A 26,639-nucleotide genomic window follows, 5' to 3' on the forward strand; every position below is an offset into this window, starting at 1 on the left:
AGTAGTTTGGTTGATTTGTTAAACTCAAACCCGTAGGTTTGTAGATACATTATTTTTAAGCTTTTTCTTATCCTCCATATAATTTTTCAATCATTATTGAAGTCATCACGCATATTTAAGGACCAATTTGGACCAAAGAAATAGGAACCGCGAATTATTGGGCTTGGCCAATAGGACAAAATTGATGGACGGTGCCTCATATTTGCAAAAGTAAGTATTCCCTTTTAGTCAAAGTAGTTCTCCCTTTAGCAGAGATTCACGAAAAGGTTGTTATTTAAAGCAGTGTTGGTATTTAGCCTATGTAAGGTGTCGAGTCGATAATCAAAGTTCTAGTTTTGGTATGGTAGTTTAATATATAAATACAGATACAGTGCATAGAAATTTCCATCCTTTGTTGATTTTGAATTTAATGGGGAGCAGAACTTATTTCTCAGATCTTCCTCAACACCACCAGATTCTGAATATTGAACAACCGAATAAAAGATCAAAGAAAAACACGATGGTTGATGACGAAAATCAGCAGTATATCGAGATTCTCCCGGAAGAAATTGTGTTGGAGCTCCTCTACAGGGTTCCAGTTAAGCCTCTATTGAGATCCGGTCTCGTCTGCAAGCACTGGTACAGTTCTATCAATAAAAATCCAAACTTTACATCTTCTCATTTTATTAAGTACTCCCAGAAACATCCCCATCTCATCGTTCATTTTCTCAACAGAAGCAAAAATACTAATAGTGACTGTAATACTAATACTCATAGTAATGATAACAATACTAATGGAAATAGTATTCATGAAGAATATTTCCATAGGTTCTTCGAATTAGACGAAGATAAGACTAGTCAATCTGTTAATGTTGTTGATGTGAATCAAAGTTTAGTTAATGATATCAAATCTAAAGTGGATGCAGTTGGGTATTGCAATGGTTTGATTTGTCTTTCTGAAAGATGTCCTATAATTAGTAAAGTTTGGATATGGAATACTGCTAGGAACGAATCACTACTCATATTTCCTCCGGTCGATGACAGTGACTCCGGGGCATATGGTGTCTTAAATTATGGGTTTGGTTTTGATTCTATAACAAAGGAATATAAGGTTGTATACATTATTTATTCGGCTAAAATTGCTTTCTTTAAGTGCCTTGTTCTTACATTAGGACGGGGAACTATTTCGTGGAGTCAGGTTGTGATTCCAGAGGTTGTGGTATCTAGGAGTTTTAAATCAGCTGTATATACTTCTCATAATGGAACATCAACTCTATATTGGAGGACAGCTGATATTAATGTGCTGCTCTCGTTTGACCTCCATGACGAGAAGTTTAATGTAATTCGAGTCCCAGTAGAATGTGAAAGCACTAAAGATGAGCATCCATTAGTTCAGCTTGTCGAATTCAGGGGTTTTTTGGGTCTGCTACGTTTAGAAAGCTTAATACCAAGGGGTGGTAATAGTAGGAGTACTGGCAATCGTTATCATCCTGTACATGAAGAAAGTAATACTTGGAAAATGGTACATTTGTATATATTACAAGACAACGTCAACAAGGTATGGAATAAGGAGACTTTTGATCTTACACCGTATTCGCTTCCTTGCAGTATGAACGCTCGCTTTGCTACTTTCTCTGATCAGATTTTACTCTTCTGGTTAGAACCCTATGGTTTTCAGTTTTTCAATCTACACAAAAAACATCTTAAAGTGGTAGGGTCTCTCACTGCGCGTATTTCAGAAAAAGACCCTAAGCCAGTTTCTTTCGAAGATTTTCGACTAAGCTATCATGTGGAGAACCTATGCTCTTTGCAATCCTTATTGCCTCAAGCAGCTTACAGATCAGATTCCACTTCTATACATCAAATTTTAAAGCAACATTACAATGTTATTCGAAGAAAACTGCCAAAGACAGTTGGAGGGTACCTAACTTTATATGGCCGAGCACCAAGTAACGATTACTATATCTTTGATTAGGTTTTCTTGTGGTTTAGCTGTTTATTATTCTATTATGTCACGAGTCGCTTCTCTATTTCTGCTTGACCTCTGATGTCAATGCTCTTTTGATTAACCCTCGTACCCGATGGCATACAAGATAGTCCAGCCATTTGACCACAATCTCAATATTTTGTCAGTACAATATGTATCTTTCTTTTTTGTCTCTAAGTCTTCAGTCTGGATGGTACTACAAGTCACTTCATGGTGCATCTTATATCTGTTAACATTGTAACACATGAAGAAAGATTACTATCAATGAAAAGCAAACTTTTTTTTAAAGGTAGTTGTTAGATATTGCATGGTCCCTTGCATACTCATTTAGGGGTTAAAACTGATTTGGTGGTAATGAGGATGTTAGATTTACAGGGGAAAAGGCTGCGATAAAAGAAAAAGAGGGAGGATACTCTATTTCTGGCAACAATAGGACATCCTTATCCGAATAAAAGTACTCTGTGAGTCAGAAATGAGCAGGCTGATTAGTTTACCATTAAATATTAGCACAAGACATGGTTGGAGGCGCTGGTTTTTCAATTTTCATATTATGCAAGAGAAGCACAGGAGTTCAGCAGCAGCAAGGCTGAAAAGTGAGGGTCCTCTGGTACTAAATATGAAGATGATGCATGCGATACTAAAGGTTAGTTTCTTGATGGAAGTATTCATCTTTACAAATTCTGTCTTTGAGTTAATTTCCTCATCGTACAATTTAGTCAGGTTGCAGTATATGGTTTATAGTTGTCGTCCATGTAGTTAGTGATTGTATCACCAGTTGGTAAATTCAATGAGATTCTCGGCTTGTTTTGCATACTACTAAATTCGCGGGTAAAGCAATGCATATAAAGATATTCTCTATTGAAGTCTCTTATAGTTTCGTAACTTTTATTACATAGAGTTAGTGTAAATTTCTGAATAGTTGATAAGTTTTTGATGCTTATTTGTCCATATGGATTCTTCTGTTGTCAGAGGAAATCTGGTTTGTTGATTATCTGACTGTTGGGAGGTTCTGTTTTTTGTACAGGGAAGTTATCTACGAGGTTGCTCAGAGCACTACCAAAAGATACACAGTTAGACCTGTAAAACACTACAAAAGCTTTATTATGCACCAGCTACCAGTAATTCTACGTTCCAGGCATGGGTTATGTTTCTTTGGTGTCAGTAGGCAGGTGCGTAAAGTAGAGTTGGAAGTTTGTAAATTTCAAATGTAGAAACAATACTGCATGCAGCAGCTTTCATCCTCACGGTGAGTTCTCAAACTTGTATGCTGTTTGTAGCCTTGGTAAATTACTGCATTGTACTTAGGTTTTATCTAAATCCAAGTTTTGCTGGTAGATGCTGTGGTGGAGTAACTTCTAGTCTCTGTCCCATCTATACCTGTGTATTTTCATAACTCTTAAGGATCCATTTAAGCATTTTAGTTATACTGTTAGAACTTAGAAACTAAAACTTTGATACCCACATCTAAAACCTACAAAACTAGAATTGCACTTGTATGCTTTCTTTTGAAGCTACGACAGAGTTACTTCATTCTCTAAGATTGATAGCCTGTTAACTCCATGCACCAAATTTCTAAATTCGGGACGCTAGATGGTTTGACAGTGATAGTGTGATTAAAAAGTTGCTCAATTATATTGATAAGTTAAATTCCTGCGATAATAGGACTTACACTTTGCCCAGGATATATACTAAGCTGCAGGAACTTGAAAATTTATACAACACCGAAGAGGAAATAGCAAACCAGTTATCTAGAGATAACATTGTCGATCTAGGAGAAAGGAACACAAAATACTTTCATGTTAAGACTCTAAAAAGGAGAAAGAGATAAAATATCGATTGTCTTTTGGCTCCTGATGGTGAGGTTAAATTTTAATAACCGCAAATTGCTACAATTCTGAAAGACTATTATGTTGACCTTTTCTCTATCTACTTTAAGTCGTAATTCTGATATCTTTGATCATCTCTCCATGGGTATCACTGACTTGGATAATTCGATGATGTTGACGGCTATGCCCTTAAAAGAAGAAATATGGGTGTTGTTGCGAACATGAGAGATTCAAAGTCCCTGGGACCTGATGGGTTTCCTGTTAACTTTTTCAAGCATGACTGGGCACTTGTGGGTCCTCGGTTGGTTAGTTTAACTCAAGATTTTTTTGTTTCTAAAGTTTTTAATCCTGAACCTAATTCCAAAAGGTAGTAGTCTTAAATCTTTTGCTGACTTCAGACCTATTGGTCTATGCTATACACATTGCTTAGTTGCGTTCTAACAGAATATAAAAATTGCTTGAAAAAAATTATTTCCCAGTTTCAATCTGCAATCATCTTCCTTCTAGACAAGTCTCAGATAACATTGTTGTAGCACACAAGTAAATTCATACTTTGAAAAAGAAGAAGTTGTTTAGGAGTTAAAATAGACATGTCTGAGGCTTTGGATAGAGTCGGTTGGGAGTTTTTCATATTATGTCATGCTAGCTTTCGGTTTTTGCAAAGATTGGTGTGACCCTATTTTGCAATGCATCTCTTCTTCATCTGTTCCGTGTTTTTAAATAGTAGTCGTGGTGATTTTTTAAGCCTTCTAGGGTCTGAGACAAGGAGACCTTCTGTCTTCTTATGTATGGAGGTTTTCTCTAGGTTTCTGTTGGCAAATGAGGCTTCTAAACTTGCTAAGGGAATCAAAATCTCTAGACATAGTAATCATGTTTCCCAATTATTTTTTATTGATGATTGCTTATTGGTTACCAAAGCTGACTTGGCTAGTTGTAAGAACCTGCTGAATATTATAAAACAGTTTACTATATAACCTTTGAGCAACTTATAAATTTCAGCCAGTCTGGAATTTTCGTCAGTAGGAAAATTCTTCGTAAGTTGCAAAGAATGATGTCTAGGTTACTGAAAATAAAAAGAATAAACATCACAGATTCTTATCAAGGAGCGAAATCTAAGTTAAAATTCTTTGACTCCTTTGTGCTTAAGATTGAGACTAGAGTCTAGACTACCGCAATTAGTTCAGACTGTGTGCTGATAGGGGTAGCTGACATATGATATCTTTCCTGATGTGGTTTTTGTGGGTCCCTTTCTCCGCTTGGTAATATTATTGCAAAAATATGAAGATTCTACTCCCGTCAGTTTTAAATATGCCTCCATTTAAATTCATTGACTGGTCAGCAGAAACACTTGTAAGTAACTAGATTGGTGGCTTGATATTATATCAAGTATCTTGCTATCTCTACTGAAATAAATTTTTTCAGAAAAGTCCATCTATTTATGTTGAAACTTGGATAGTTGTCTGGTTAAGAGTGTAACAGAACATGCATAACTTAGAGCAATTTTTTTATTTCTCTTTCTGGTTTCTCATATCTGATAACTTTTTCAGGTGTTGGCCATCTAGAAAATGTGTTATCCACCAAATTCGTCTTAGTGATGGACAACAGGAGGCATTATTGCACTCTGTGGTCGCTGCGGGTCGGTAAAGCATTTGGAAATATGAGAAAAGGAATACAGAGAAGCCACCCATCATGAAAGATGACAAGGCTGAAAATTGGACGGTTGAGAGATTCCTTATTACAGGAGCGTCAAGTTAGTGAATCCAAAGAGCATGCCGATGTAGAGAATACTGGAGATTGGGATGGTAGTCTAAAGCTTAAGTACCAATAATGCTCGGAACATTTATTTAGTTGGAGCCTTGTAATTGGAGCAATAATATTTGGCATGTTTTAATATTTGTTATAATGAGCCGTCTTTGAGACAATGGAATGTCTCCAAATCGGGATTTTTTGTTTTAATGACCTAAAATAAGTTCCACTGCAGAAATGCATTGGAAGGCAATACCTTTTCCGGGGATGGAGCTCATTGCTCTTACATGTGCTGTCTGAAAAACCTATGGTTTTGTGGTGCTAGGCTATATCATGAGGATCTAGATATCCTTGAGTGAATTAAAGGGAAATTCTTATTTTTATGCAACATCATCTTGATTTTCATGCTGTTCTATGACTGAAAATCTGTATTGTTAAATTGCAACGACATTAATCGTTGTGTTATGCTTTCTTTCAGGTGGTTAAAGAACTCATCATTTTCGGGAACATAAACTTGCCTTGTAAAAACAAAAAGGACTATGGTTACGGATGAGTGTCACCTGTGGAACCACGGAGGAAACGGTAGGATGATTCCAGTAGGCTGCAATTGTTTTCTTAATCTTATAAATCTTGACACTTTAAAAGGTTTGTTACATGCTTAACATGTTTCCGACAGTTATACACATTTGATTCAAAATTTGAAAAACACTTTTCCCGCCTAAACTTCGGAAGGAAAAAATTAAAATCCCGCCAAAAGGGTATTTTAGGCAGTATAACTATCCGATTCTTTCGCTCGTATAAATATCAGCTGTTCAAACAAATTTGACTTCAAAAAAAAATTCTCCTGGAGTTATCGCTAGGTGGATATCAGCAGTAATAATAAGGTAAATTGTTCATTATTAAGCAGAAATTTCAGTGGATTGAGAGTATTTTCTGATTAAATCGCAACTAGTTTTTGATCCTAGACAATCTGTTTTCTGTAAATTAGATTTATGTTTTTATTTTTTAAGAAAACAGAAAGTTCATAAGATTTATGTTTTCGAGGGGATTGAAAATCTTAGTTAATCATTTAGATATCTCTGATCGTATTTGGTTTTTGAAATCTAGATTTATGAGTTGATTATGTAGAGCTTTTCCATTCAATTACGATTTTTGTGTGAGCTTAGATTTCACTGTGATGTCAATTAATTTTCGTTACCTACTTAATAATTTGATCTTGATGAATTTACAGATAATTAACTTGAATCACACTGTTGGTAAGTCAAAAATTGTAATACCCCGTTACTTGCTAGAATTCGCGGGTTGTTACAAAAATGGCGTCGTCACCTCATGAGCCACCTCCAGCTGAGAAACTCTTTGAGCCTTCGGATTTCGAAATCCCTAAATCCGACCCAATAGAGTTATTAACACCCCAGGTGCCGGTAATAATTAACTCATCTGAACCCTACTGTGGGAATTTTGTCAATGATTATCTACTAGAGCCGTGGTTTTCTGCTATGTGTGAAAGAGAATACACCGAGTATTTGAGTAACTTGAAGGAAGTTGATGATGTTGAAGAGCCTGTAATTCAACCACCAACTGTTAACGTACCTGAGGACGATTTTCCAGCTGATTTTGCAAGAGAATTTTTTGATAATATTTCAGAGAATTTTGAGTTTTGGGAGAGCGGAGTCTCCGAGGTGATGGATAATGGGGAATATGTTATGGAATTAACTGAGTTCAAGGTTGCTGATAAATCCATATCTCTTGAAAACGAGGTAATTGAAAAAGGTGAACAGGTTGTTAACGTAACTGAACCGACTGTTGCTGATGAAACCCTGTCTCGCAAGGTGATTGAAGTCACTGAATCAACAGGATCGGCTGCCAAAGCTGAACAACATACTAAAGTGACTGAATCAATGGAAGAATCAAAGGCTGAAGTTGCTGTTCAAGCTGAACAACTTAGCCAAGAAGAAGTTGAGAAAGAGATAGAATCTGTAATCACCATGATTAACAAAGCTTTGGAAGGGAAGAAGAAAATTTCTTTGGACAGAAAGATTCTCTTTACAGATAAGTTAACAGATATATGGGTGATTAAAAAATCAATGGATGGAGTGGTCAATTTAGAGGAGATTAAGAGTAACATCAGTGAAATTAGAAGGCAGGTTGAGCAATGAAGATAGGAGATTAAGAGTAAGATCAGGGAAATTAGAAAGGCAGGTTCATCAATCAATGACTCAAGGTGCTGTTAAATTTTATATCATGAACATCTGAATTTTTATACTTGGTATATTTACACGTCTGTTGGAATTAGATCAATTTGCGCTTTAGGATGATACTTTGATATATATATATATGTATATATATTTATCTTGTGCTTTTACAAAAGTTAAGAATCTTGGCCTAAGTCTGAATTGAGAAATTTGATGTTAGAAACTATCATGCTATTGTTATAAACTTGTTATAACTTGAACAAGCATTCTTAATGTTGTTTGTTGATGCTATTCTTTAGTCGTTTGTTGCCTGTCTTTCAAAAGGGCTTATGCGCTTAGGTGCCAGATTGTGGCTTGACTCTTTTGGTCAGGAATCATTTCATTTAGGACCTTGTAAGATCGTGTCAGATTTATGAATGATTGTTTAGACGATATGGAACTTGGTGATTCATGACTGCAGTTAAGAAGCTTGGGAGTTTAGGGTAAATTTTGTAGAAGATGAGGTAGTTAATAACTGTAGTAGATAATAGGGAGTTTAGGGTTAAGCTCATAAAGAATGAGTTGATGTGCAACAACTTAATTGCTTAGGAGGAGATCTGAGTGCAAGGACTTCAGGAAGGGTGTAAAGTGTCACTACCACTGAAACGTTGTATGATGTGGTTTTGTTGATACTGCAGTGCAGTTTTCTGCCCTCAGTCTAGGGAGATTGTGGTTTGGCATTTCAGTTGAGAATCTGGGATTGTTTAAAGGATGGAAATGGATTGAGAGGGCAAATCCTGCAATCTGCATTTCCTACAGATTTTGGTCGTGTTTCGACCTCCTTATATGAGTGAATTGGAAATCTAAGGTTTGTAAAGGATGTGTCGACTGACTTGAGCTAATAGTCTAGGGCTCTATTGAGTAAACATAGAAGGAAACAAGGGTCGTTTGTTAATTGGGAAAAAAAAACGGCCTGGGAAGACTCTGTGTCATCAAGTGATGGATAATAGTATTCTCCACTTAGTAATTCTTCTATTGCTGGGCAATGCAAACTCATGATTTTCATTTAAAGAATACATTGGTTTTGCACCTAACATTGAGATTATGCTCTCTGGGTATTTACTGATGCCCAGGCAATGCATCGTTATTTACGGTGACAGTCATATAACCTGCATGAAGAGGTTTACCAAACCTCATTTGTAATACTAATTTCTCATTCTTAGGCTTATTCCTATGCACATGCCAAAAAAATGATGTTTGGCATATCAGGTGGCATGGCGAACCGATTGTGCCAGTACGGGAAAACCGATACGCGGTAGACATTCTAGCGAGCGATATTGACACAATATCGCTGGAGGTAAGGACTTTAACGTTGACGATATTGTCAACATCGCTCGCTTTAAATAATAACGCGAACGATACTATGATTATCGACCAGTAGTTATTCTGCAACGGCTATTTCCCCCCTATGGTTCCTATATATACGCCCTTTTACCTCTCAAGATAACTCACACCTACTTCTACAGATATTTCACCTATATTCTCAATTTTAAATTTCATAATCATCAATTTCGAGATCCAATGAAGAAAGGGATATTATTATGAATCGGTTCAGGTTACAGCAAGAAAGGTATCGTATGAGGTTGCAAGAAATTAACGAAGAGGAAGCTGAAGATAATAAACTAATCGAAATTTTGATGCTTGTACATACGGGACAAATACCAAGAGTTCCAGAGTCCAAAGAAGTATTATCAAGAAGATATACGTATCGAGGGAGGGAATTTTACCACCAAAAGCTGATGCACGATTATTTTCTTCCGAATTGTGTGTACTCTGATCAAAATTTTCAAGGTCGATTCTGCATGCCTCGTCATCTGGTGAAAAATATTATTGAAGAGCTTTGTCGAGTAGAACCTCAATTCAATTATCAGTTTGATGCACTGAATATTAGAGGTCATAGTCCTGAACAAAAAGTTACTTCGGATTTAAGGATTCTAGGTTATGGCACTCCAGCGGATGCGAACGATGAGTACCTTCATATGGGTGAAACAACTTCGTACACTTACCTTTCATTTTCCTGTGAAGTAATCATTAATCATTTTGGTCCAACATATTTACGAAAACCAACCGACGAAGATGTTAGACAAATATTGAGGGAGAATGAGGACAGGGGATTCCCAGGAATGCTAGGTAGTCTCGATTGTATGCATTGGGTATGGCAAGGATGCCATGTATATTGGGCCGGTCAATATAAGGGTCATTATGCAAAACCAACAGTTATCCTTGAAGCTGCCGCTTCTTATGATTGTTGGATATGGCACGCTTTTTTTGGTCTTCTGGGTTCATAAAATGATATCACTGTTTTGCACAGGTCGTCTCTGTTTGAAGATTTGAAGTATGGAATTTCTCCATCTGTCCGTTTCATGATTAACGGACATCAGTACACTCATGGCTATTATCTTGCGGATGGTATCTACCCAAAATGGTCCACCTTGGTTCAATGCTACCGTCAGCCTCCTGCTGGTCCACTGGGCCTTTCATACCGACATTTTAACGATGCCCAAATTGCATTGAGGAAGGATGTGGAACGCGCTTTTGGAATTTTGAAGAGGAAGTTCGCTATCATTTGTGGCCCGTATCGTGGGTTTGAGTCCTCGTGAAATGCACAAGACTATGCTCACTTGCATAATTCTTCATTACATGGTAATTCAGGAAACCCTTCGTGATTCGGATTGGATTAACTATGAAGATGAAGATTTGAGGCCGGAGTTTCGACCAGAAAGAGGCCTCCCTGCAAGGAGTTATGGTAAATTGACTAACTACATTCATAACCGCAATTTGTATGACCAATTAAGAGATGATCTGAGATTGAATCTTCAGGCAGAGCATGGAAGATAATGATTTTATGTATTTTTTTTAATGTTTTAGTTTAAGTTTTAATCTTTAGGTTATTTATATTTCTTAAATCTTTAAGTTATGTTATTTATTTTTCTTAAGTTACTATGTATTGTTATTTTTCTAATTAATAAACTTCAACATTTCATTTCAAACTAATATTAATTGGAATGAATAACAACATACCAGATTAAAACTTAAACTAAAATATTAAAACTTAAACTGCTACATTAAAACTTAAACTAATACATTAATCATCTAGAGGCTCTATTACATCAAACTCATCATCAGTTCCATCATCATCATCATCATCGGGTTGGTTGTTAGTAAATCCAGCTTGCTTTTCAATCTGTGCTTGAATCCTGTCAAATTCGATTTTCACACATGTTTTTGTTGGGCGTTCATAATTGAATTGTTAGCTTGAAGAATGTTATGCTTGCCATAGTCAAAACCAAATTTTTCTTGAGAAAGACGACTTTTCTTACTCTCCCGGTTTTAAAATTTTCTTTCAATTGATCTTTGCTTCTCGACGGTCTTTTGATGTTCCATAAACTCCGCCATGTTAAATCCTCTGGAACTCCCTCCTTCTTGAGCTAATTTTCTAGCCAGTTTTGCATTGTTCCTCCCTGGAAGTTTTCCCTTATTATTACCATCAACATAATTATTGAAAACTACGTTGGAATTTGAGCTTGTAGGGGTATCTGGTGAAGAATTTGATGTACCTTGTGAAAATGGTGAAGAATTTGGTGTTGAGGGAGAATAATTATACGGTGACCTTTCAGGTACTAGTTGATTATTTGATAAGTAATATGGATTATATTTGTTCGAACCCTTCAAAACATGATAACAACTTTCGAAAGCGAACTGTTTACCATGTTTTCGTTGCCAATCTGTACGAACCTCTCTTTCAAAATCAACATCAGTCTGACCATTGTCCTTGCCTTTTCTCTTGGCTTGCATTATTAATGCAACATAAGCGGCCACTTCCCGGTTGATTACAATGAAGTGTTCTGACAATCTTTTTGCATCACGACCATTGATGTTCATGGTTTTATCTTCATATTTCTTAAGTATGTTATCCCACATGGTGTTACCATGTTGTTGTGCACCATCGATACAATCTTAGGTAAAAAAAACATAATTACGACAAATACATTCACCTTCTACCATGCTGTATTTTGCACCACGAACTCGGTTTTTCTTACCTTTGCCTTGACTTTGAGCTTGTGAATCCATTTTACAAGAAAATATAGAATTGTAGAGGAGGTGTGATAGTTTTAGATTTGAAAAAGATTGAGAGATTAAGAAATTCTAGAGAGATTTAGAAATTCTGGTGTGAGTTGATATGATTTTGAAATTAGGTACTTATAGAGGGGGGAAATTGTAGCCGTTGGATATGGGACTGATAAGCGTTGATCTTACCATCGAGCGCTAGCTTGACTATCGCTGGCGATTTAAAGACCGTCGAGCGTTACTTTGACCATCGAGCGACCGAGACTATATCGCTCGCTGGAAACTCTGGCGTGTATGCCTATATGCCAGGAATAACATATAGGCATATGAGTTTGGTAGTTTGGCATACCCATAGTGGGTGCAAATATGCTAAAAATCAGTGTTTGTCATGTGCATAGGAATAGGCCTTAAAAGAACTTGCATCATTTTTGTGTACCAAATAGATGTTCATTGTTCTTATTATGTTCCTCATTAATAGATTTTTATTTTTCCTGAGCAAAGGGGCTACACCTGTTATTTATTAGGAATAGGTTAAGTCAAGTCGTTGACTTGACTAAGTATGTCAAGAGTCTGTTTAGTATAAATACTCCTCCCATGTATTTGTAATATACATCCAATAATAATACGGTAAGAATATCCATTCTAAAGTTTTACATGGTATCAGAGCCAAAGCTAACTTCGTTATTATTTCCAACATATCCTCTATTCCATCAAGCACCTACACTGAAGATGGACACACTAAACTAAAACTCAGACTGAAAATTTTGCTGGAGCACCATCCTTGGTTCAACTGAAGTTCCGAAGCAGAGCTTACTGAGTGTTGGAAACGTGGACAATCAAGTCGATAACACGGGAGATGTAACCCCATTCGTTGTCATACCATGACACAAGATTGACGAAGTTGTCATTAAGAGCAATTCCGGCCTTGACGTCGAAGATGATTGACCTGTTGTCACCCAAAAAGTCAATAGAGACCAAATCTTCATCAACGTATCCCGAGATTCCCTTCATCTTACCCTCAGACTCCTCCTTGATGGCAGCTTTATATCTTCATAAGTTGTCTTATTCTCAAGTCTCACAGTAAGATCAACCACTGAAACATCGACGGTGGGAACACGGAAAGCCATACCGGTCAATTTTCCATTAAGTGGTGAGAGAATTTTACCGACAGCCTTAGTTGCACCAGTGCTGCTAGGAATGATTTTGAATGAAGCAACCCTTCCACCTCTCCAGTCCTTGCTGGATGGACCATCAACAGTATTTTGTGTAGCAGTCATTGCGTGGACAGTGGTCACGAGACCCTCAACATTGCCAAATTTGTCATTGATGACCTTGGCAAGGGGAGCAAGACAGTTGGTGGTGCAACTAGCGTTTGAAAGAATGTTAATGTCTGAGGTGTATTCCTTCTCGTTGACACCAACAACAAACATGGGTGCGTCCTTGCTGGGAGAAGAAATGATAACCTTCTTGGATCCACCCTTCAAATGAGAAGCAGCTTTGTCCTTGTCAGTGAACACTTCAGTTGACTCAACAATGTATTCATCTCCAGTCTCAGCCCATGGGATCTCCTCGGGGTTTCTGCAACCAAATACTGCAACTTCCTTCTCACCGAAGAGGAGGGTCTTAGTGTCCTTAACCTTGAGTTCATGGTGCTTCCATTGACCGTGAACAATGTCATACTTGAACATGTATGTCATGTAATCAGTAGTGATGAATGGATCGTTAACAACAACAAGTTCAACATCATCTCTCTGTAGGGAAACTCTAGCAACCAATCTTCCGATTCTTCCGAACCCGTTGATTCCGATCTTGATCTTTGCTGGAGCCATGAAGATGATAAGAAATTGAAGGGTATAAGATGGAAAGATAGAAGATGTAAGGAATTGCAGAGAGAAAAGCGAGAAGTGGATAAGAGGTAAAGTGATTGTAGTGGGTATTTAAAGAAGAAAACTGTTGATCAAAGGGATTGGCGGATTTTTCAAGATAAAAAGTGGAATGCGTATAAGTGGTTTCGTGGGAACGAAGGCGAAAGAATACTCGGGAAAAACAATATCAAAATTTCCTTTTCGATCCCACTTTTTCATTAATTTTGCTTCTCCATCTTCATATACCTCTAAATCTCATCTTCTCTTTGATGGAGAATCAATTTTCAGTTTCCGCTGCATCCTTGTCGTCATCAAAAGGTGGCAGGAAGAAGAAGAAAAAGAAGAAGAAGAAAAAGAAGAAATCAAATTCTGATATTGAAGAAGCATCTAATTCCGCTGCTGCAAAGATCAGGAATTTGGGTTTTTCTTCCTACAACGATGATGATTTCCTATTTGATAGAGGTAATTTTAGTTACAATTATAAATCTTATCAGTTTATAATTCCAAATTAGGGTTTCCCTTTTAGCACTGAGTTCTTGGAATTACTAGTTAATAATTATTTTTATTAGACAGATTTATCAATATTTTGAACCCTAACCCTTCTCTGTAGTAGTTTCTTCCTTAAATTCGTCAAAACCCAAAGTTTAAATATTTACCATCAACAAAATCATCTACCCTGTTTGTTTAACCAATATCAACATCAATTTTGTCTTCCACTGCTGAATGAGTCATTTCTGGGTTTCAATTATTGGGTTTTCAAGTTTACAATCATATTGTTCTTCCCAAAGTTTTTAGGGTTTTCAATTTGAATCTTCTCAGTTCTTGATTCTTTCAAGATTGGGTACCGTATTCGATGTAGAATTTAGGATAGAAGGGTCTTTAATTCGAGATTACAAAGCAAATTCAAGTTATAGGAGATTATGATTTTTTTTTGGATGAGTTACAAGAATATTGTTGAACTGGTCTTGCCAGTACAAAATTGTGGAAGGGATAGCCTTGATGTAGTTACATCAGGGATGTGAGTAGCAGGTAATCCATAGAGATGTCACAACCAGTAATACTATTGGAACTACTAGTACCAATAACAACATCAACTTCTTATCAATAACAGCAATAGCAACCTCAACATCAATCCAGCAACGGTAGCTTCCGGTAATGTCTACATATGGGTAAAAACTTTTAATAACAATTTTCCTCATTTGTTCATTGTTACTTCTTTTTGTGTGACTTTTAGCATATGAAGTAATAATTTTTAATATCTAACTGGTCCTAAAAACATTTCAATAACCAGTTATATGACTTGTTACTTCAAAACAAGTCATATCAATACCTTTACAGATCTGGTATTACAAACACCAGTTTCTAAATATAAATTTGAGTCTCTTAACCAACAGAGAACACCAACAACATTTTGAGTCTCTTAACCAACAGAGAACACCAAAACGAATACTGGAAGCTACTATTTCTGTTGTTATTCATCTTGTGTTGCCGCTTATCCTAGTGGTGTGTTCATACTTCTAATACTTCTACTGGTGTTAGTTTATCGTTCCTGCAACTGATGATCCGGTGTTGTTACTTTATCATTAGTTGTTGACAATATTGCTTCTACTTCAACAACTACTTCTGTCACTTGTACTTCTCATGCAGCTTCTGTTTATGTACATAGTTCTCTCCTTGTCCTGCCTTTGCTCCTTCTACAAGATTTGTCAGAGTTATTATTTTTTTGTTGCTGCCAACATTGCTTCATGCAACAATTTTAAGTACTGGTGTTGTTACTTCATCATAAATTACGACTATTTGTGTTTCTGAAACTATTGGTGTCCCTTGGTGCTTCTGTTTCGAACAAGATTGCTTCATGCTTCTATTGATGATGTGCTGATGATGGTGATGGAGATTCATACACGGAAGCCATTGGTGATGCTTTGAACCAATCACTGTTTCTCATAGCTATTGGTCTTCTTGTTAAATCAAGAGTTGGTGGAGGAGATGCAATATTGCTGATGTTACTGCAACGACACTACAGCTTACTTTGGTTTTGTTTGAGAATGTTTAGTACTATCTTTTAGTATTACTTGTCAAACTCTTATAGTGTATGTCTGTAAGGTTTGAGGAGGGTGTATTGGGAATAGGTTAAGTCAAGTCGTTGACTTGACTAAGTATGTCAAGAGTCTGTTTATTATAAATACTCCTCCCCTGGATCTGTAATAGACATCTAATAATAATATGGTAAGAACATTTATTCTAAAATTTTACATTATTGTTGTTTTCTTTTTTGTATCCGCGACTCTGTAGTCTACACGTTTATGGTCTTTGATATTTCCTGGGGGTCTCATTTTGTGGTTATTTAGCAACTCCTAACCTTATGGTAAGTTGAAAATATGAGTTTTCTCATATATTGTATGTAAAAAGTACTCACATCATGTATGTAAAAAGTACTCACATCACTTTGAAGTGCATCCTTTCGTGCTAAAAGGTATCTGGATAAGGTGTATCAAGAGATTGACAGGTTGAAGGTTAATGATCCCAATAGATTAGAGGCACAATATAACAGACTTGTGGAAAGGTTTAGCACAGAGGGTGAACATAGCTGTGACAGATGCCTGGCTTGCAAATTCTGCCAAATGATGTGCTAAGGCAGCATTCGGGGTGCAGAACAATTTGTAGGCGGGAGATTAATAAGTTATTTTGGGATGTTTCTGCGTGAAAATGTTCAAATGGAAAGACGTCTGACACATATTGATAAGCACTCAAGTGATACATTTTATACCCATATTTATATTAGGTAGGACTTTATATTTTGACTAATAATATTATTTTAGTGCTTTTGTAGAAAGTACGAACAAATCAGATCTTCCGAAGGATAAATGGCTAAAATGAGAAGCTAAATGGTATTTGCGACAAAAATCACCGATGTTGCGGTTCAGGGCACGGAAGAATGAGAATCGTGTTAATAGTAAGGGTGCACAGGAACCGAGCCGGACCGACGGACCGAACCGGAACCGATGGAACCGTACCTGATTTTGGACCGAACCGAGGTACAAGGTACAAGTACCGGTCCCAAAAATAGGAACCGAGCTCTGGGGGTACAGGTACACGGTCCAACACATGAACCGTCCCGTACCGGACCGAAGTCCCGAATAATTCTGACCGTTAGATTTAGGGGATAAGGGATCTGTCTCAGCCATTGGATTAATAGGGGGTATATAAGCTCACTGTGAGAAGGAGAAGAAATTCTTAGGGTTTCAGTTCCCTTAATTTTTTATCGCCTCTTCTCATTACTTCTCTCTGAGAAGGAGAAGAAATTCTCCCCTTCTTCTGATCTTCATCTTCTCTGTTAACCTTCAATCAAACGATTAAAAGTTCAAACCGTATTACTTCGTCTGTCTCTTCGTTTTTAATTCCGGTGTGAAGAAAATTAGAAGAACAATTCCGGTGGTAAGTAATTTTTAATTTTTTGATTTTAATTTTTGTATGCATGTCTGTGAACCTGTGATTGAGATTAACGGATTTTTGTTTTCTCTAGCGAGTAGCGGCTTATAGGATTTTCTTCATCTCCCACCAAACCTTCATAGCGAGCAGCGGCTTAAAGGATTCACTGCAATCACCGTAAGATATTTTTCTTCTTCATATGGATGTTGTTTCTTTTACACTTCTGAAACTAAATCTAGGCTTTTAGTGTTCTGTCACATTTTTGGATGATTTTTTTTGCTTTTAGATCTTCGATTCATGAGCAGTAGTTTAGCCGTGAAGATGGAAATGCTATTCTAAAGCTAGGGTTACCTAAAAAATTTTGTAATAGACTAATAGTTGTTTTTTAGTTTTGTGAATGCTGATAAAATGTTAACATGGGTGTTGAATTTGACTCTGAGTATTTAGTTTACCATTCTTTTGATTGAGTTAGTTTAAAGGCTATTGATGAATGTTTTTGAACAGTTATTATGAATCATACTTGAAATAGAAAGCTAAATTGTTCACTTCCAGAGGTATTTGTATGGATTTTCACAAGTAATTAGATAACCAGTTCACAGAACCTTGTGTAGCCCACTCTTACCTCTGTAAGTATTCTTGCCTTTTGTTTCCGTGTCTCTATTTTGGGTTTGTTGAATTCCTGGCTAATTGTGTTTCATTAGCTTTTAATTTTAATCTGGGAAATCGAAGTAGAACAGGCATTTTATCATACAATTTCAATGCATCTTTTTATAATTTTGTGCTTAACCACCAAATTTAGTGTTCCTATACGAGTTTTAATTGACTGTATAAGATTGGGTCAGTCATTGTTAAGAGTGGCAATTTATAAGCAATGAGTTGCCAGATTTTGCTGATCATAAGCTACATTACCCCACTCTACAGGCCAAAGATTGAGACCAATTGAGAGCAATTGCCTGACAAGTAAAATCAAGGTACATTATCAAAGGCAGGAGCCGCAGGACTGCATCAATTGCACAAGGTAGAAAAATCCTGAACTTTACAATTTCATAACAGTAGAACATTTTTATCTTCTTCTATAGAATGGGAATCATTGTCTAAAGAATTTTATGGAACGCATTGTACATAGCCTCTTTCTGATTACTGAACTTTATGTTCTTTCTTAACTGCATGTCACACAAGTACTAGAAGCACATGTTAAACAGATTTCACAAATTACTAAACTTTAAATGTTCACATGTACTAGTTCACAGTAAATGATTGAAGCACTATAAATGATTGTCCACTGTTTACTAGATTACATGTTTTCTTCTTCTTATTCATGTACTAGTCCACTTTAAGGATTGAAGATAGTTAAATTTCATGTACTAGTTCACTGTTCACATGTATTATGTCTTATTCACTGAGCTCAAATACAGGAAGTGCCAACTTTGTCAGTGATGGAAATATGGCGTCATTTCACTCGGAGAAATGTTGAAGAACCCTCTTGCAATTACTGTGGAAGGACTTATAGGGCTAACATGTCCAGAAATGGAACTTCTGCCTTGTGGAATGCTTAGAAGTTGCAATAATGCTTAGAAGTTGTAACTTATGCAGTTATGCACTTATGCTTAATGAAATTATGCTTAGAAGTTAGAACGGAGAATTCAATTTCACCGAGTCCATGTCGGAGACAGCGGGGAAGTCGTTACACCATTCGTGCAGGTCGCTACTTATGCGACAAGGAATTTCGCTACCTTAGGACAGTTAGAGTTACTGCCGCCGTTTACTGGGGCTTCCATTCAAAGCTAATCACACTTCTCCTTCCAACCTTCCAGCACCGATGCAGTTATGCACTTATGCTTATGCAGTTATGCTTAGAACAATGTTTTTAATATTTATGAACTTTTTTTTTCCCCTGAAATGGAACCGGAACCGGTACCGGAACCGAGGTACTCGATACCGGGACTGGTCCATTTTTTTGGTACCGAAGGGTGTAAGGTACAGGTACTCGGTCTCGGCAAGAACCGAGCCGAACCGTACCGTGTGCACCCTTAGTTAGTAGTGGACTGTGGAGCTAACAATTTAAGTTGTCAGCAAAGCCCATGTCACGGCCAGCGAATAGTGCAGCTAAGTTGAGAATTGTCACTGTGCATTCAAGCACGTGGACCCATTTGAGCTTAAGAGATAGTGGAATGTGTACAGCTACTGCAGTTCTCAATTATTTGATGCGAATGGAGTTGGATGAGTTGGCGTAACTTACTGCAGACGAGATTTGGAAGGAGTTGAGTTTTGGAAGTTGGTCAGCGGCCTACGGTGATGAAGCAGTGAGAAGTTAGGATCTGTGTGTTGTTTGTATTGATCTTGGGTGCTGTTTGGAGTTAGAAGGGATCGAGATTAGAAGCTGAGGAAGAGGCAGTAGCATATGGAAAGCGATGCTGTGGCATGAGTTCTGGAAGATCACGGCATAGAAGCTGATAATCTGGCCGGATGATTGGTAATGTGATTTAGGGAGTTGGGTGTCGGTAGTATTTGGACTGGGCCTTTGCTAGTGCTTCTCTGGTCCAATTAGAAGACTTGGCAGCAACTATATATTTTTGACGAGAAGGATAGAAAGGGGGAGGCGACAGACGGAGGCCGGACTGGGATTCTTTTGGAGGAAGGCCGCGGCTGCAGAGCCGTTTTTAGAGAGAGCCTACAGACACGAATAAGAGGATTAAGATTTGAAGTTTTATTGTCTCGATTTCGTTTCGATTTGCGATTGATTTTATCTTATATGTTTGTGGTTTTTGAGAAAACCATGTTTTGCTAGATTTTTGTAACTAGGGTTTTTATGAATTGAAACTATTTGGGATATTAGGTTATTTTTAATTGAATAAAATTGAGCAATAAACCATTATGATTTGATTAAATTTATGTTTGAATATTGTTAATTGATTGATTGAAAAAATAGTTGTTGCGTCACTGGTTTTAAAAACCTAAGTCCGCAATTGATAGTTTTATAAATACATAAAACCATGATTACCGTCTTTCCTATTGAATCTATTTTATTAGTTTAACTTTATTAGTTTACCAATTCTTTGTAATTTTTCCAAGAATTAGATTAATATATTATTTTCATCTAAAAAATCTAAAAGTCCAAAAATATTGTTTCATATTAATTTTATTAGAGATATCGATTTTAACATTTCCATCGTTCTTGTGGGTTCGACCCGGACTTGCCTCTGTCTACTAGTTAGACACCGTGCGATTGGGATTTATATTACATATATGTATATTCCTTGAATCCCATCACGTATCCAGACAATATGTGATTTTCCTTCCCTTATGAGGACTTGCACAATATTCTTTTCAGATACGATAGAACCCTTCGATGAGAGCATGATACTGTATGATATGGGATCGCATTTGTTCAATGGTTCTTACTCGTGGGAGTTACCAGCTTTCGCAAGGTACAAAATTCTGATTCTACTTCACAAACTACATCAAATGCTCGAAGGGACTTGTAACTTCCTCGGTAAAGCATGATAAGAAAATCATGTCCAAGTTGCATATGAAGACAACACCCAAATAGCTGGTAGGACTACATCATTGAAGAGTATATTGAATCCGTGTTGACACAATTTGGTCCAATCAAACCAAACCAAACCAAACGGGAAAACCCCCAATTGTCGAGTTTAAACTGATATATCACAGCAATGTGTTACTTTGATTAAATGATATCAATAACCTTAAAAATTAGTGAACTAACTTATGCAAAAATAGACACTTCAAAGTTCAGAAAAATAGATTAACAATACACCTACAAATAAAACTTGAGAAAACTGAAACTCAATATTTGTTAATATCAAAATACACCATTACCCATCTAAAATAGGTTACATTGCAGGATCTGTTCTTTCAGGAATCTAATTGAACTATTTCTCATTTTACCTACCCATAAAAATAAGTGAATTTTTTTCTCGTTTGCTTATTCATATAAAAATAAATGAGATCATGTTTGCATGGCGATATGTTTAAGCTTTTTAGTCATCAGATGGTTCAAAAACTGGCAATCTTCTTCCAGACATAAATGAAATGAACAGATGGTTGTGCGCAAGGTACCATATGAGAGGCGCCTCTAACAGTTGCAAACGTCAATAAGCAAGATACCAAAATAAAATTAGGATTTATGCATTACGTCGGTGTTTCACATGACTCATTTCTCGAACCAGAATACATATTCATACCACAGTAAAACCTCTGTATAATAATATCCTAGGGACCACAAAATAATATTCTTATATGGAGGCTATTTTTATACGGAGGTCTACTCTGAATAGACCAAAAGAAAAAAATTTCATATGAAACACAATTATCACATCGAAAGTTGACAAATGAAATCATACGAGTGAATGATAGTTATATCAAGTTGTGCACAAAAAAATGAAAAATCTATTTTGAAGCAAAATGAACTTGTGAAATGGTTACATAATCTCTTCGTCTTAAACTTTGATGTATGAAAGATCTATATTTTTGTATTATAATGTCAATTAATCTTGTATGGAGGTAGTGTAGCGCCCCTAAGCTAGCAGCTAAGTAAACCAACAGATTAAACTAAATAAAGAGGCACTATGAATCTAAATCATTTACTTAAACATTCAATTACGAAATCTTCTACAAAACTTAACCCAAAACTTACCCCGCTCAGAAATTATATACATGAACTTCTCTCAAATGATACATATACAATAGTCAATTGGTTTAAAGATACAATAGACAACATAATAAATGTAGCAGAAGTTAACTAATTAACGGAGTCAACACTTGTGGCTTTCTCTGCGCAACTTTGATCTGTCTCTGAAAACTGAAAGTGGGAATAATTAACATTTAACTTCTAAGTAATCATAAACAAGATTTAAGAAAAACAATAATGTTTTCCCAGACATTAAATAGTGACCAAGTCACTGAGATTCACAAACACGAATATGGACAAGATCCTTCTTCAAACAATGTATACTATGGTTGTGCAATTCCGAACTCACAAATCCACACCTAATCGTAAATATGGATGTCGACAATTCCGAACTCGCAAACTGTCGACCGATATAAGCATAAAAGCTGAATTCATGTGGATATAAATGTGAAAGATCATATCCTCACAGAAGTAAACAAACATGTATATGGACAAACTCCTTCTTCAAACAATGTATACTATGGTTGTGCAATTCTGCACTCGCAAATCCACACCTAATCGTAAATATGGATGTCGACAATTCCGAACTCGCAAACTGTCGACCAATATATCATAAAAGATCTAGGTATAAATGTGAAGGAGCATATCCTATATACCACAGGTGGAAATTCGTATTTCCCATAACAATTCATATGACAAACAAACATTACAAATCCTTTCCAAACCATTGAAAGATTAACAAAATCAACAAAAGTATAATAACGCAATTTAAATAAAACATGGAATGCATACTAGACAATGCATGAGTTTATTAAGCATAAACTTTTGTAAAAGAAACAACAATGGTTACAAAAGAGTCAAATGTATTCCCACCTCTTTTGATGACAAGCCACGCCTACCTCGATATCCACGATCCACTGGTTCATCCTTTGAATCGATCGTTGTTAATATAGACTAACTGTTAATCATACAAGCACTCTAAGAGTTTAGCCAAAAGGCTCGCACAAGAATCATACAATTCTATCTAATGGTTTTAAGCCCATCATGACTTTACACCTTTTCATTCTCTATCTTTAGCATAGCTAAGGTTTACTAATTGAATTGGGTTGTTTCTATAGTCCATTAGCTAAGTATAATGAGTACCTACAACTTTGTAGAAGAAGCTAAATGTTAATTCGGACAAGAGATCCAAAAGTCTAATTAGGAAAACTGGCTCTAAGCCCAAGTCCAATAAACAAGCCTATGAACCAAAGGCCTGACCAACAAGTCAAGTAACAGTCTCTAACGGTCAGCTGAGTCAACTAACAGTCAATGTCGGTCAAAGGTCAAGTCCTAGTCACAAAGGACTCGGTCAAAGTAGGTAACTCGGTGAGTTAACTCAGGTAATAAATCTGGATCAAAATCAATTACTGAGTTAATTCAACTCAGTCAGATTGACTGAATCAGACACAAGGTTAAGTCAGCTAAACTGACTACGAGCTTAAACCAAGTAATAGTTTCACTAGGCTATAATTTCATCTTCAAATTCATTTCATTTCTAACAGATAACTATAACTTCTCAATACTCCAATAACATACTTAATTTAAGTAAGCTTCAACGTCTAATTACAAACACAAATACATCTTACCCGCAATTGCAGCTTTAAGCTTCTACAAGAGAGATTCAACTCCACACACTCATTTAACCCTCATATCACAACTTCATTTGCAGGATCATTATCAGATAATTCCAACAATTCACTACCACCACGACATCAGTAACAACACCACTAGAACCCCAAATACCCTGAAGTTAAATTGTAAATGCAACTTCATCATTGCATGCACTGCCTGCGCCTTCATCTCTACCACCATCCACAGTTCTAGACTTAATCATTTTAACACCACAATTCTCTGGCATTCTACATACAACCGAATTACAAATATAACTTCAGTTATATCACTTTAAATCTCAATATTACATCTCCACCTTCAACTTCAACTATACAAACACCAACAAACAACAACATCATTACCAAACTCATTAATCACAATCCACATACAATTTATCCATTTTGTACTCAGTCCTGTGATTTCCATAGCTCAACCACAACAGTTCAGTTAATTCTCAACTGTAACACCACAGCCTCAACCCATTGACAAAACTCATTCCCTTTGCAAGACTCCAACATTCATCTATGTCTTAACCATCGCAGACACCAACACTATCACTTATAATTTCCAATCCTAACATAAAACCTATGTAATTCATAATCCATTACAATTCCAGTTAAACCAACCATTCAATCTAACAAATTCAGTTAACATCCCTTAATTTGGAATCCCAATTAATTTACAAAATCCCTAATTATCTTCATGCAACTCAGTTCAATAAGAAATCCCAATGATAGAAAACAATTACGCAAACCCATTCTTCTATTTACTATAATTCATTCATACATTATATGAGCTTTAAAAGAAAGATAGACATAAAAAAAATCCTACATTACCTTTGATTAGTTCAACTCAGGCAATTGAACTCGGTTCAGCAACACATCACCTGATCATCCCTAATCCATCAGTCCATCACAGCAACTCCCAATTCATGATTCTATAATTCGAACCAAAAAGAACAACCCAATTCTTCATATCAACAGAAGTCAATTCTAATCTTCATCTTCTAGTCATACTCCTAAATTTCTCCCAAACCTTCTTCATAACTGTATCTTCAACTCAACATCACTGACTTCTTCTTTACCTCATAATCTTCAAAACCCAACCTTCAATTTCTTCATAACCCTCACCAAAACGAACGCCAAATCAAATCTCTGAGAACCCTATTTCTCGATCTTCATCATGAAAACTCTTTCTCGTTGATTAAATAACAACCCTATTAATCTTCATTTACTAAAAACTCGGTCGACAAATTAATTCCACACGAATCCAAAATCAATCCACAAACCCTAACTTGATTCCCTGATTAATTTCTCGATCCCAATTGTTTTTCCTTCTTGATTTACAATCACTTCATCTTCTTCATCGTCTGCAAATACTTCTCAACTGATTTACATCGATAATATCTCACACGAATCCTACGAGAATTTAGCAGAAGAAGAACATAGTAAAGAGAAGAGGAGAAGAAGAAGAAAAACAAGAAAAAGAAGAAAAAAGAGAAAAAGAAGAGAAAATATGTTTCTCTATCGATCTGGTGAAGATAAGGCCGACTGAAAACGTTAAAGGAACCCAAGAATATGATAAGGGAAAACCACAACGTGTCCTAGTTGCATCAAAAGTGTTTTTCCCGGAAAAGACAACTTTAACCTTCATATTGTCTTTGATGTTTTCTTCTTCATCTGATATCTAATTCACACATTCTAGTAGTCCATTCTGCGTAACTTTTCGAGATCTATTCAACAATACTAATTTCGTATCTAGATCACTGTTAGATTAATTCTTATTAATTAACGTTCGTGTTAATCTAATCGAGTAATTATCAGCTAATACGTCTCTTGACTAGTATAATAGCGTTGACGAGCTCGAGGGTCTTTACATTCTCCCCACCTTATACATTTTCGTCCTCGAAAATCAAACCATCCTTCTGGTCTTCAAAAAAACTCCCCACCTTATAAATTAATCCTATCTCTTGTCTCAGCGCAAACAACATAAAACAAAGCACAAACCTATATGACTCTACAATTAAAATCTAAAATTTGTAGCTCTAGGTTCACTATGCTGATTTTAAGTACTATCAGATACGGAAGTCTAAGTTTCTTACACTAATTTCTATCTTATAAAATACTTGTCTCTAATTACAAGGGAGATTCCTACGAATATTTCTGAGTGAGTTTATAATTATCGGTATCCTAAAGAATTATACTAAGCTTCTATGATCAGTCATCTCTGAATGCAGTTACCCTATCAAGGTTGACCAAGCCCAACAATGCCTTCCTACGAACAGAGAAAACACAACCTTCACTATTCCCCAGTGCTGGATTAACTAATTATTAATTAATTAAAATTAATTAGTCTATAAAATATTATCGCAACTGGTGTAAGTCTGATAAATTTTACTTCGTAAAATATAATAAATTTTCACGTTATTTTAAACAATTTGTCATTTAAATTTATTTATTTACTTCTTTTACCAATAAGTAATCACAATTCGATTTTACGTCAATTTATAATATTTGATAATTTTAACTTTACTGTAATACCATATATACATTTTCCAAATATTATGTATTATAAATTTCCTACTAATTTAATTACTCAATTACTTTTATCAACTGTGTTATTATTCTCATTATTCTTAAGTTGATAGTCCAGTTGGTACACTAAACCTTAATCTTCTAAATATAATTTTACAGTCACGTAAGGATTGATATAACAGATTTTTATTTATTCATCTCGAATCCGTATACTATATCTTGTTAAAGATTGACGTTCGTGATTTAATATGATTTAAATTTAAGTCTGCGTAAAATTATATTATGTCTTAATAGTCTTTAGATTTTTCTAATATGTAAAGTATCCTATTAATATACGAATTTGTACTCTTTTAATTCTAATATTGCACTAAGAAAATGAACACACTTCATGTATATTTGTTTCGTTTTAAAAATTTACTGAGTCATTTGTTAAATTATAATTACGGTACATGATTATTAAGAAGTTGGGTCTTTTAATTTTATACATTATATCCTCACCTTTTACATCTAACGTTTAATAAGTATTATATTAACCATCTAGTTTAAACGCAAAGCACGTATTTCTAATTTGTCCTTAATTTAATTTACAAAATTTCACCGTAGATAAGCTTTATTAATTTTTCCATAACTATTTTATCATAATTATTATTTTTATATTATATACCTTTAT

General features: G+C 35.8%; 1 protein-coding gene, 1 long non-coding RNA gene and 2 pseudogenes across 7 annotated transcripts; 2 read left to right on the top strand and 2 right to left on the bottom strand.

Annotated features, from left to right (window-relative positions):
- The first annotated feature begins 318 nt into the window (after positions 1 to 318).
- Positions 319 to 7,837, top strand: LOC113283318. 6 transcript variants are annotated; one of them, XM_026532539.1, is made up of 5 exons: positions 319 to 2,255; positions 2,342 to 2,609; positions 2,991 to 3,212; positions 5,340 to 6,120; positions 6,770 to 7,837. In XM_026532539.1, exon 5 carries the CDS (start codon positions 6,852 to 6,854, stop codon positions 7,692 to 7,694), a length of 843 nt encoding a protein of 280 aa, XP_026388324.1. In that variant the 5' UTR covers positions 319 to 2,255; positions 2,342 to 2,609; positions 2,991 to 3,212; positions 5,340 to 6,120; positions 6,770 to 6,851; the 3' UTR covers positions 7,695 to 7,837. The 6 variants fall into 6 exon arrangements, 4 of the variants coding, with proteins under 4 accessions (XP_026388324.1, XP_026388325.1, XP_026388326.1 ...); XM_026532540.1 differs by having other exon boundaries at positions 319 to 618; XR_003327429.1 differs by lacking the exon at positions 6,770 to 7,837 and having other exon boundaries at positions 5,340 to 5,804.
- A 4,712-nt stretch (positions 7,838 to 12,549) lies between these two features.
- On the bottom strand, positions 12,550 to 13,776 carry LOC113283319 (annotated as a pseudogene).
- Positions 13,777 to 17,279: 3,503 nt separating this feature from the next.
- LOC113278012 lies at positions 17,280 to 18,710 on the top strand. Its single transcript, XR_003325266.1, has 3 exons — positions 17,280 to 17,308; positions 18,053 to 18,149; positions 18,547 to 18,710. It is a non-coding gene; the product is annotated as an uncharacterized LOC113278012 (long non-coding RNA).
- Positions 18,711 to 21,132: 2,422 nt separating this feature from the next.
- LOC113279917 overlaps positions 21,133 to 26,639 on the bottom strand; it is a 17,208-nt pseudogene continuing 11,701 nt past the window's right edge.

This window comes from Papaver somniferum, chromosome 5 (assembly GCF_003573695.1).
Source record: "Papaver somniferum cultivar HN1 chromosome 5, ASM357369v1, whole genome shotgun sequence".
In the NCBI taxonomy this organism is placed as follows: domain Eukaryota; kingdom Viridiplantae; phylum Streptophyta; class Magnoliopsida; order Ranunculales; family Papaveraceae; genus Papaver; species Papaver somniferum.

Bases quoted from the DNA above. Each gene is read 5' to 3' on its own strand.
- LOC113283318 (XM_026532539.1), top strand. From the start codon at position 6,852: ATGGCGTCGTCACCTCATGAGCCACCTCCAGCTGAGAAACTCTTTGAG.